The 11,980-nt window shown below is 37.1% G+C and overlaps 2 protein-coding genes across 3 annotated transcripts; one reads left to right on the forward strand and one right to left on the reverse strand.

Annotated features, from left to right (window-relative positions):
* Positions 1-164: 164 nt before the first annotated feature.
* ublcp1 (ubiquitin-like domain containing CTD phosphatase 1) lies at positions 165-6,959 on the forward strand. 2 transcript variants are annotated; one of them, XM_032576665.1, is made up of 11 exons: positions 165-274; positions 575-833; positions 919-1,010; positions 2,534-2,619; positions 2,719-2,834; positions 2,977-3,075; positions 4,165-4,202; positions 4,579-4,677; positions 4,844-4,960; positions 5,051-5,178; positions 5,830-6,959. In XM_032576665.1, exons 2-11 carry the CDS (start codon positions 680-682, stop codon positions 5,855-5,857), a joined length of 957 nt encoding a protein of 318 aa, XP_032432556.1. In that variant the 5' UTR covers positions 165-274; positions 575-679; the 3' UTR covers positions 5,858-6,959. The 2 variants fall into 2 exon arrangements, with proteins under 2 accessions (XP_032432556.1, XP_032432557.1); XM_032576666.1 differs by having other exon boundaries at positions 165-265.
* A 699-nt stretch (positions 6,960-7,658) lies between these two features.
* On the reverse strand, positions 7,659-10,911 carry il12bb (interleukin 12B, b). Its single transcript, XM_032576664.1, has 9 exons — positions 10,746-10,911; positions 10,283-10,376; positions 10,088-10,189; positions 9,707-9,889; positions 8,887-8,992; positions 8,564-8,733; positions 8,263-8,423; positions 8,059-8,180; positions 7,659-7,933 (listed from the first exon to the last, which is right to left on the reverse strand). Exons 2-9 carry the CDS (start codon positions 10,374-10,376, stop codon positions 7,900-7,902), a joined length of 972 nt encoding a protein of 323 aa, XP_032432555.1. The 5' UTR covers positions 10,746-10,911; the 3' UTR covers positions 7,659-7,899.
* Positions 10,912-11,980: the final 1,069 nt, after the last annotated feature.

The raw sequence follows: 11,980 nt of genomic DNA on the forward strand, positions 1-11,980 counted from the left end.
TCGTAATCACATCTGAAAGGTTTGGAAGGAACAGAGACAGAAACATAAACATAGCGTTAAAAGGATATTATTTGTTTAAAACCTGTTTCAAATCGGTGTTAATCTGTTGACAAGGGGTCACTATGGGAACAGTCTTTTTCCTACGTCACTACCGGAAAGGCAGGGGGACGCCAGGAAGAGCACGGTATTTATCTATCGATGAATGAAGCGGAACCAAGAACTTCATTCATTTACGTTTCTGTCAAATCCCTGGAGTCACAGTCAAGTATTCCAGGTTAGCTTGCTCTGAACTGTAAGAGCTACCAGGCTCTTTTTATTATTTAATGCTAACATGTTCTAATGCCCTGCGTGTTTACATTGCTGCTAGTCACTATTAGCCACCGCATGCTAAAAATAATCAAAGTGTCCTCTCTCATCGGAAGGAATTCGGCTGTTTGTCTTAAATACCCAAATAAATTAAAGAGTTACTTTGTGTTTCTCTTGCTGTTTCGCTGATTTGCGTGTTTTGTTTCGAGCTGTTGCTGGTCACTGAACACCTCTCCTGTTACTTTGCCTTTGCCTCTCTGTTTTCAAGGTGTGGATGTTTGTTAGTCCTGGTAGAAACAGCAGCAGGTGTGTGCACAAAGGTCTGTGCGTGTGCTCCAGCGTCGTGCATGTTCGTGAAGAGCCCGTGTAAGCCATGTCTGTGTCAGTGATCATAAAGTGGGGAGGACAGGAGTACTCCATCAGTTCTCTTTCTGAGGAGGACACTGTGATGGACCTGAAACAGTCTATCAAGAGTCTGACTGGGGTGTTACCAGAGAGACAGAAACTACTGGGACTAAAGATTAAAGGTGAGAGGGCACAGATAAATCCCTTAGCACCATTAATAATATGACTTCTAGTTCTTACTCTGTTTCTTTTTATTCCTGTTTCCAGGTAAACCTGCAGAGGATGAGGTTAAGCTGGGCTCCTTGAAACTAAAGCCTAATACCAAAATTATGATGATGGGTACCAGAGAAGAAAGCCTGGTAAGTGGAAGGGTGAGAGCAGAGGTGCTACAATGGCAGTTCATAGTAACGACTCTGTCGAACTACAACAGCTTCATAAGAGGTGTTATGAAATTTACTATGATATACTGATTGCACTCATCATGGACAGGAATGTCATTCGTTTTTGGCCCTTAAGGATTCATTTGAAGCATTTTTTTTTTCAGAGTGGAATGATAATGCACAACATAACACAAATTTTAATATTACAATATTATTGTACGCACAATTACTGCTACGAGATTTCCATTCTAGTAACATATTCGATGACATTTGCTAATTCGGAAGAAGAATGTTTTAGGAGGGCATTTGATGTACTGGTAAAGCTTTTCAGAAACTACAAACAAGATTTTTATTTTTTTATGGATAAAACAGCAGCCATATGCCACTTTTTTAATAAAATCAAATTGAGAGGGCAATATTTACATGTAAGGGCTGCACAGTGGCACAGTTGGTAGACTGCGCAGCAAGAAGGTCCTGGGTTCGACTCCCGGCGCCCGGGGTCTTTCTGCGTGGAGTTGGCATGTTCTCCCTGTGCATGCATGGGTTCTCTCTGGGTACTCCGGCTTCCTCCCACAGTTCAAAAACATGACAGTTAGGTCAATTGGTCTCTCTAAATTCTCCCTAGGTGTGAGTGTGTGTGTGCATGGTTGTGTGTCCTGTCTGTCTCTGTGTTGCCCTGCGACAGACTGGCGACCCGTCCAGGGTGACCCCGCCTTTCACCCGGAACATTAGATGGAGATAAGCACCAGCACTCCTCCTGATCCCTTTAAGGGACAAGGGTGTACAGAAAATGGATGGATGGATGGATATTTACATGTATTAATTTACCTATAGCTTCATTTATTTGGAATAGTTTAAGGGTTTTCAGGGAAAGACTTTATGCCAATAAATTCTGTATCAACTGTGAAGCATGACCGGAACATAATGGTGTTGCTGCCAATTAATCTGGTGGTTTGCACAACCTGTTTGAATAATGAAGAAGGAAGAAAATCTTTAATTTCCTCAACCTTCCTTTACCTTAAATCAACAGCTAGACAGTTGATACACTGAGAGGACAATAATCCCAAGCACACACAAATTCTGGATAAAACTGATTGTAAAAACCTTTTTTTAACTACCTCCACTTCAGCCATATTGCAAATCCTACAAAATGTGTGTGGACATTTATCTAGATAATATTACATGTGTATGTTTATATTTTAGATATACTATATGTATGCTTAGAGTAGAGAAAATCTACTCTCAACTCAATTTTTCTTTTTTAAAAATAGCTAAAGTTTCTTAGAAGCTATTTGTTGTATAATCATACCACTGAGAAAATGAAATTTTTTAGCTGTAAGAATGAATTTATTTATTTTAATAGATGATTAAATGTACAAAATGTTTGACAGCTTTTTACCATGATGAGTGTATATAAATTTATGACTGGATATATTTAAGATTTTTTCTGATTATATACCTGAATGGTGAATGTTATGCATGTATATTTGTTTATTTTAAAGGAAGATGTTTTAGCTCCTCCCCCAGACAATGACGATGTTGTAAATGATTTTGACATTGAGGAGGAAGTCATAGAGGTAGAGAACAGGTAAGAAACTTAACAGCCTGACTGCAGATGGTTAATAAAATAAGAGAACATGTTGAAAGAAAATATTTATTTATCACTTTTTATTTCTCGGATCTTCAGAGAGGAGAATCTTGCTAAAATAGCTCGCAGAGTCAAAGACTATAAAGTCGAGGAACTGAATCCTCCCAGAGAAGGCAAGAGGCTCCTGGTGTTGGATGTGGACTACACTCTGTTTGGTGAGTTAAAGACAAGATATCAGAACCTGACTAATATATAATCCAATTTTCCTCAAAGTTTTGGTTTCATCGCAAAACAGAAATCCTTGGCAACACATCACCTCATCATTTGAACCTGGGAATTGATGTTATGTGTGTTTAGATCACAAGTCTTGTGCCGAAACGGGTCAGGAGCTGATGAGACCATTCCTTCATGAGTTTCTCACATCTGCCTATGAGAACTACGACATTGTCATCTGGTGTAAGTACCATCTCTATGGTTTAGTTATATCGATTGGAGCAATGGTTTTAGCATTCCTTTGATGCCCGTGAACAGTTTTTTGATAAATATGACTAAGAAAAACTTCCTTCTTGGCTAACTTTGAAAATGAACCAAAATAAAATAGGTTTTCATCAGCTACAGGCCTATTTTATAAATTAGAATATTACTGAAAAGTTAATTTCATGAAACACTTCCCGTAGCTTACAAAAACTGACAGCTAATAAAAATATGGTAGATAAAATTAGAACATTACATCAGACCAGTAAAGAATTGCTGTATAAATATGGGCTTAATAAAACATTTGTTTAATACTTACTTAAATGTCAAAAGGTAACCTTAATATGACTGTATAATAATGTAGTATAGCTTCTTGTGTTAATACAGTGATCAACTGCTCTAGAAAGTAGGCCAAATATTAGTCGTTTTTGTGTACCTGATGAACTGAAAAGTATGTGAGAACATAAAAGTTAAAGTTTTGTTTGGCAAATCTTCCTAATTTAGCCACTTCTGGCGCATCATTGTATACATAGTGATATATTTAGGGTTTATTTTGAGTAAATTGAGGCATATGTCTCACAGCTAATAAAACCCACAATCAGAAATACAGTTTATTTGAGAACTTGAACATTACACCTCATCAAGAAAAATAGTCTTTAAATATATCCTAGTTCATGTAATGTCCTACTAAGCAGTATCTCCATATACTTTACAGTATACTCAATACTTGATCAAGGCTACTTTTGCATAAATTTTGCATCCATGCTGCGTGACATGGAGGTTATCAGCCTTGGGCTCTGCTGAAAACATAAATACAGTTTTCATTAGTATTAAGCTGTGATCATTATAATTAACATAAATCTGTTCTGCATCTGTTTGGTTTGAAATTTAGAAATTGATTTGATAAAAAAAATTATCTTTTAAATTTTTATTAGAATTTGTTTTTGTGTAGCATTCTAATGAATTGAAAAGTTGGGGAATATTTCTCAAATGTAGAAAAATCTGTGTGTTTATCTCCATCTTTCAAGATTCCTGGGTTTAACGATGTATACTCGTGCTTTCTCTCTTTAGCTGCTACAAGTATGAAGTGGATAGAGGCCAAGATGAAAGCAAGTATTCCCCTTGTTTCTTTTTCAAAGTGTGTAATTTTGCCTAAGCCAGTTTTTCCTTAACATTCTGCTATGCCTGGATAAAAGGGATTTATTTATTGGTTGGGATTTTACTCCAACCAATAAATTGTACAAAATAATTAGTAAAGACATTACAAAATAATTGTTTTACATACATAAACATTGTCTCATCAATGTTCATCAAAACGAATCCAATGTACTCCCCCTTCTCATCACATTGAGTAGATCTAATGCAACCCAAAATTGTTTCCAATTTCGCAGTACCATAATCTTGCCAGAAGGTGGCGGTGTTGAATAATCTTACACAGTGAGTTTAGGCTGTACATACTGTAGCTGTGTGTCTCCATACGTGCAGGAGTTGGGAGTGACGGATAACCCAAGTTACAAGATCGCATTCATGTTGGACAGCGGAGCCATGATCACAGTACACACCCCGAAGAGAGGGGTGGTGGAGGTTCGTACACCTGAAACGTTTCTTGTTTCATTCCTATCTTCACTCGGGTTAGTTCATTTAATTTAGATGCACTGTAAAAGACAAACAAACAAAAAAAACAGTGTTTAGGGTGATTGCCATAATAACTGCTCTGACTTTCTGTTTTCCATGACATGTGCATCTCCAGGTGAAGCCTTTAGGTGTGATCTGGGGAAAGTATGGAGAGTTTTACAACAGAAAGAACACCATCATGTTTGATGACATCGGACGGAATTTCCTCATGAATCCACAGAATGGACTAAAGGTCGGCTGTGCTTTTTCCTCTTCTGCATAGACACTGTGATCCACATAAGCTGTCGTGACTTGTACCTTACTTTGTGCTGCTGTTTGTTAGATCCGACCCTTCATGAAGGCCCATCTCAACAGGGAGAAGGACAGAGAGCTCTCTAAACTGGCTCAGTACCTGAAAGAAATCGCCAAGCTTGAAGACTTCAGTGGACTTAATCATAAACATTGGGAAAGGTAGGCTGACAGAGCATAAAATGTGTTGACAAGGCAATGAACATTATTCTTTTAATCACAAACACAACATCTGTAAGCCATGAACAGTATGGTGTCTTGCAAAAGAATAAGTAGATATTGAACTTTGATGATAATAATGAAAGCAGCATCTTCTGCATATTTGGTGAACCTCCTTCATGGATTGTGACAAACAGAAAACTGTGCTTATTTCAGCTTTCTTTCAAAACCTACTTTTTTCTATCAGCTCTTCCATAGAGGTCAAGTCTGAAGAGTTCATAAACCGGACATCTGCTCTGCTTTGAACAGATGTCCACAGATTATGTGTTCCTTGGTCTTCATGATTCTGTTTGCACTGACATTGCAGTTAATGTCACGTGACCAAACAAATACCACATGACCAACCTCCCCTCCTATAAAAAATAGCAAAAATATGAACATTAATATCGATTGTTTAAACAATCGACTGATACCAATGTTAGTGCCAATATGTTGTGCATCTCTATTACATTAAATTCCAGCAAATTAAGATGTATAGCTGTACTGTGACAAAATTTGAAGGTTTATAGCCTGGATAGTTTTTTTAAGATACTGTATATTCCTCACACTTATTGGTTGTGAAGTGAAAGTAATCTTATTTGTGTGTTTTTGTAGGTACTTATCCAAGAGGCAGCAGCACTGAGGAAAGAGTCAACTATCTGCAAACAATTGGGCTAGAAACAACAACTCCATCCTTCAGTTCTACCCAACACACACACACCCAAATTCGTCTCTCCAAACAACCTTGTTGGACTTAGACCACCAATTAACCTGTAATGTTGCAGACGCCAACACTGTTACTCCCAGAAGTAGCTTCCTTCCTCCTTTATATATTTGCATGGTCTTCTTGGTCTGAATATTTTTTTTACATTCATTGCCATGACAAACTCCAGAGTGACTACCAGCTGATGATGGACGGCTATAACACTCAGTCAAGTCCACAGTGGCCTACAGATTTCTACAATTGTTTACATCTGTTTTGTCACATCAATGTTGGAGGAAAATAAGGGTCATGTTCGTGTGTGTCCATCCCACCTCTGAACGCATTCTGGTCCAGAAAGCTCAAATATCACATTTCATAACAGGTATTAAAGTGTTTTCAGCGTGCAGGGAGTCATTTGGTTTAGCGGCTATCAGTGTACATTGCATATCTAGAAAATCTCTTGGTTGTAATGAAAAACCTTGATTTGTACCTGTTTCTATTTTTTTTTTTTTTTTTTTTTTAGAGCAGTGGTCCAAACCAAAAGCAGATTTGATCACTGCTATACAACAATATGCAATAACCATTAAAACTACTGTGAGATAAAAAATAATATTCATAAATTTTGACACTGGTTACATCACTGACTATTACAATGGACTTCAATGCATGTTTTGCTATAATATATTCATGAGTTAAGTGTGCAGCGCTGGTCAAGGCTGGATGGGTGCTGACGTGGATTTGCCCAAAAATGTGTTTGTTCTGTTTTTGTTTTGGGTGTCTTTTTTTGTGTGTGTATTTGTACGTGCACACTTTAAAACACTAGTTCAAGAAAGGATCAGTTGCTTGAGTTCTTTTCTGGTATCGAAAGTTTTTACCAAACAGTGTAAGTCTAATTTAGACTATTTCAGTTGTTACCAAAAGTCCTTTTAAGTTATAGACAAAGGTGTAGTTTATTATTTAATACGATGATGTCATTGTCTGACTTTTTGTTTTCTTATGAACTTCCTGTAAATTTAACCATAAAATCCTTTTTGTACCAAAATTGTCTCTGCTGTTTATTGCTCCTCTAACTCTTTAAAATGAGTTGGGGGTTTTTTATGCTGTAACTTTTTTACACATCGTCCTCAGCACCGTCTGAGTTGTAGTAGAATTCATGGTCAGTTCTATGATGGTGGGCTGACCAGGTCCTGCTGCAGCATATGATCATCAAAACATCACACCTCCACCTCCATGTTCTACAGTTTGCATAATGTTTCAGTTTTGCATATGTAGAGTCATGCAGTAGATTCTCAATCTGGCCTCAATCTGTGACTGGGATATTGTAACACATAAATATGGTGCGATCTACACCTAATTGTAGCTTTGACTTTATGTTTTCTGTGGTGTTTCTGTTTCTAGCCTGATGCATTTGCAAACCTGTTCTGGTGTCCAAATAGTTCAGCCTTGGTCTTATTTGTTTAATGAATGTTTTTAAAGAAGTTCTGGTCTTTGACTTTGTTCACTTTGCAAATATTAATCTGGTCTTCATGTTTTCATTAAAGAGTTAATTTCTTGCACACCTCCCATTTTAGTTAAATTTGTGCAGTGCCTTTCTGGTTGGACTTACATATTATCTGTACAAGTTTGAGTGAACTTGCTCTGACAGCTATGCACATGTTGGCTGTTGTTGCTTTGAATGTTTTCCATTTGTAGATTATTTTCTGTGCAGTGAAGGAAGTATTTTTAAGATACACACAAGAAATAGAGATGCTGGATTTTATTATGAAATATAAAAGAAAAACATTTTAGGAAAATTGGTTTAAAAAAAGAAACAATGTTCAATTTAGTAATTCACAAAGGTTTTTATCCACTGTAAACTTATAAAAGTAACTTAAATAAAAAGGAATAAATACTGTACATGTATACATTCACTTTTAGCAGGGCTTAAAAAACTGAAAATCTGGTTTTAAAGTAGTTGTCACATTTGCCCAACTTGCTTCATTTTAGGATTGGCAGTTCATGATGTTTTTGTTCACTCTGGAGAAAAAGAAATAATAATTATGATTAAAACAAGTGGGAGAAAAGTACATTTATTTTAGGACTAAAAATAGTTTCAATAAAATGTTTTTTTATATTTTAAGAAGGTAGACTGAAGCACTTACGGGTACTCAGTCCAGCGGCTCCATTGTCCCTGGGTAAATTTGTCCTGAGCTCTCACACAGAAAACATACTTCTTGGATTTGATATTGACTTCAAACTTGGTTTCTTCAGTGATTTTAGGCTCCTTAAATAATTGACACAAAATTTTAAACATAAAGTGATTTGGCCAAACTAGAATCTTAAATTGACATTTGAATTTCACTTACCAATAGGATCTTTTCAGTGTGGCAGGATTGTCCGTTCTGGACGACCTTGACCTGGAAGTGGAGGCTGAAGTAGGTGCGGGGCTTTTCCCAGGTGTCCGGGTAGTCCCAGCTGAACACCTGACCACAACTTATGTGCAGGTTGGGGAGGTTTTCTGGCCTTACTGGATACAATATGAAGAGATGAAGTCAAGAAAAGTAAGTAAATCTCAGAATGAAAAGTCAGAAAAACATGATCACAAATGTAATCACTAAATCCAAAAAACATAACATCAAACCCTGATATTTCTGTAAAAGGACCTACCAATCTCTCTCAGGTAGAATGACATTGTGTAGGCCTCCAGACGAGAGTAGCTGTGCATGTAAATGGTGAACTGGATGGGGTGTGTTTCCTCTTTGTAAGGGCAGTCGACATCCTGGCACTGAACCCCTGATCCATCAGCATCCAGCACACAGGAAATCTCATCCGTGTTACTGGATTCAAGACAAATGGATAAATTATGATCTAAAACAGGTAATAGGTAATAACCCCTTTATGAAAGTATTGCAACAAGTTTATTTAAAGTGATACTCAGGCTTTTTATTGAAATTAGTGGGAGAGTAATGAAGAGAGACTTCTGTCCTTACCGGTGTGCCTTAACCAGGAGCACAGCAGCGTGGGATCTGTGATGCGTTTTCTTCCAGGTGCAGTGGAAAGAGCCTTTGTAATTCTGTGCTGAACAATGGATGTGACCTGCAGGAAATAAGAATAAAAAAAATAATGGACTTAACTACTGCTTTTCTAAGCAAGAAGCCACAAATGGATGAGAACCACACAGAAAAGGCCCAGGTTTAAACTCAAGACTCTCGTTTTGCAACAGTGTTAAGAACAACACCATGCATAACAGCTTAACCACTCTAATGTTTAGCTTTAAGTGTTCCTATATGCTATATTTAAAATAAATGTGTATTCTTTAATTGATCATTGCTACCTAACATCAGCACCAAAATTAAACATTATTTTTTCTCCCTTTTTTCCCTTTTCTTTCCTTCTTTCCCCTTTCTCATGAAGGAGGTGGAGATTGATCTCATCACAGATTATCTGTTGTTTCTGCTAAAGGCACACCCAGTTTCTATGTTAGGAGATTTTTTATTTAGGATGAGATTGGTCTGGATGGTTTTTTTTCTTAGTAGTATATGAAATCATTATTTGAAAACTGATTTTTTTAATGAAGTTATAGTCCAATAATAAAACCCTGTGATGATCTAAGCCGTTTTAAGTGAATCTCTAAATTAGCTAATACTTTATCAAAGGATGTTATTTCAGTTCTTCCTGTCGAGTGACCCCTTTCTCTCCATTATTCTTATTTTAACAGAACAGCAACATCTATTCTATTTTTTTCCATCTTTCTTGGATCCCATAACCTGTGATTCCCTCTCAGTCATCCCTTCATCTTTCTCCTCTCACCTTGTCCGGGGGATTTCTCCTCCAGGATGACAGTCCGGTTGTCTGGATCCAGCTGGACCAGGATCAGCGTGTGGTTCAGGTATTCTCCACTAGAGCTGAGGTGACAGGAGTAGTTTCCTGCTTTCATCTCTTTCACCAAAACGGTGATCTGGTTTCCCTGCAGAGCTGGTGTCATTTCCTCCCCTGAGAAATCCAGACATTATAGTATCAGTTATGTTCCTATCAGGCTTGTAAAGTTCCTATGTCTTTAACTTTTACTACAATAGCAAGATGTCAGGTGTCTTTTATTGTTTAAGATTACGCTCTGAATCAGCCCTCAGTGAAGGTGTTCTACAAATATAATATGAGCTGCAACGAATATCAAACAAATTTTTTTTTTACCATTTTTCTTCCAAAACACTTCATTGTCCTGATAAGAGTCTCCGCAGGTCAGGGGAACTTCCACTATGCTGCCATGAGCATGTGGCACTTTTACCACCACAGCTGGGGAAATCATAAAAAGAAATAAGAGATTAGTTAATATTTAACATGAGGGTGGCTAAAAAGAGAAAAGCAAAAAAGAAAAGAGATAAAAACCATTGTCCATTAGAGTCTGGATGATAGGCTGGTGGATATTGGAGTTGGCAAAGCAAAGGCTGGCACTTAGAACCAACAGGAGCAACAACTGCATCTGTAAGAGATGAGAAAACATTAAAAACATGAATAGCTGTTTTGAGGTATGTGAGGTTATTAAACCAGGTCAGCAATATTTTATAGTTTAGGAGCTACAAATAGAATGTATTTACAAATGATTTCAGACTGAGGAGCAGTGGGTTTAAATATCCCAGCATTAGAGTATTTACAAATATTGAAAATGAGAATATTGAGGAAAATATTGAATAAACAATACATATTAAGTACTTTTTATGTGATGAATAATTTAGGCTAAAATTTAAGCAAGCCTTTGTTCCTTCAACTGATTTTTGAATAAATTCAACATTATGTTATACATTCAAATAACAGAGAAAATTAAAATAAATATATAATGAATATAGTTTACCTTGATTCTGTTGCTCGATCCAAAAATGCTGAACTTGAAAGCAGATCAGAGAAAGGCTGTCTTGTCTGTCTAAACTCAGCAGTCCCGGAGTATTTATGCAGCAGGCTAAACCCCCCCCCCAGCGTGCGTGCAGGGGTGTGTGCGTGTGTGTGTTTGCAGGTTATGGGTCCTTGACTCAGTCGGATCAAAAAGCAAATCCAAATGTTTGTTTGTTTGTGTTTTGTTAATCAGTAGCAAATGTTTCACTTTTGACATTTGACATGTGATTGGTGTCAGTCGAGAGCTCAGTTAAGTCACCGTGATGCGGAAGACGTCACATCTTTTACAACAAACAACCTGTTCATGTTTCACATAAAAACTGCATGTTTGATTATTAAGCAGCTGCACTGACCACACCAGGGGAAGTGAGTGCGCCAAATGACAAACCATGTGGAAAGGGAACTGGAGACATGCAACTGTTTAATTGATGACACTGAAATACAACTAACACTTCTTTGGAAGAAAACAATGCTCCAAAATTTCATTTTAGCTGGAAAAACCACAAGAAGAAACCCTTGGATTTGATTTGGAAAGAAGAATTGATGAATGTAAAGAACAAGTTTATAATAATGTATGAAAAGGGCAGTTTCTTCATTGCTGTTCATCCTGCAATATGACCCCTAACATTTAGTGAGTTTCTGTAATGAGACCACTTCTTATAAATAAACCTTTGACTTAGCTGCAGAAGTTTCTTTTAAATCTCATCAGCCTCTGAACAAAAAGGTGACAGATGACTGTAGTAGGAGGAAAGTGGTTTCTAACTATATCATTTCTAACTCTCACTTTCTCTTAATTTATCCTTCTGAAAAGAATTGCCAAAACCTTTCCCCTTTGACTCATTAGTGCAGTTTCAAATATAAGAGCAACTTTGAAATATTCCCCCTGCTGAAGGAAGACATATCCTTTCTCTTTGTGGATAAAAGCAAATCTGTCCCCAAAGCAAATTTGTGCCTTTTGTTTCGTACTCCCTCCAGAATAGGTCTCAATTCTGCTTCCAAGTTTTAGCTGAAGCTGCATTCATTATTTTCTGCCATCATCTGCCTCTAACCCAGACAGAGTGTAATCCTTCGTATGCAGCCATAACATACTATCTCAGTAATATTTACTTTATTGTTTTAATGTCTGCCAAATGCTTTTTGTGAAATCTGGATGAATATTTGACCTCTATGTATGTCAAAATTGATGGAGTCTACAAA

The sequence above is a fragment of the Xiphophorus hellerii genome, chromosome 11 (assembly GCF_003331165.1).
Source record: "Xiphophorus hellerii strain 12219 chromosome 11, Xiphophorus_hellerii-4.1, whole genome shotgun sequence".
Lineage (NCBI taxonomy): Eukaryota > Metazoa > Chordata > Actinopteri > Cyprinodontiformes > Poeciliidae > Xiphophorus > Xiphophorus hellerii.

Coding starts and splice junctions, on each gene's coding strand:
- ublcp1 (XM_032576665.1), top strand. CDS start 680: ATGTCTGTGTCAGTGATCATAAAGTGGGGAGGACAGGAGTACTCCATC. Junction 1,011..2,533: donor GTACCAGAGAAGAAAGCCTG/GTAAGTGGAAGG, acceptor TTTATTTTAAAG/GAAGATGTTTTAGCTCCTCC. Junction 3,076..4,164: donor CTACGACATTGTCATCTGGT/GTAAGTACCATC, acceptor TTCTCTCTTTAG/CTGCTACAAGTATGAAGTGG.
- il12bb (XM_032576664.1), bottom strand. CDS start 10,376: ATGCAGTTGTTGCTCCTGTTGGTTCTAAGTGCCAGCCTTTGCTTTGCC. Junction 10,190..10,282: donor CCAGACTCTAATGGACAATG/GTTTTTATCTCT, acceptor TGATTTCCCCAG/CTGTGGTGGTAAAAGTGCCA. Junction 9,890..10,087: donor AGTGTTTTGGAAGAAAAATG/GTAAAAAAAAAA, acceptor TGGATTTCTCAG/GGGAGGAAATGACACCAGCT.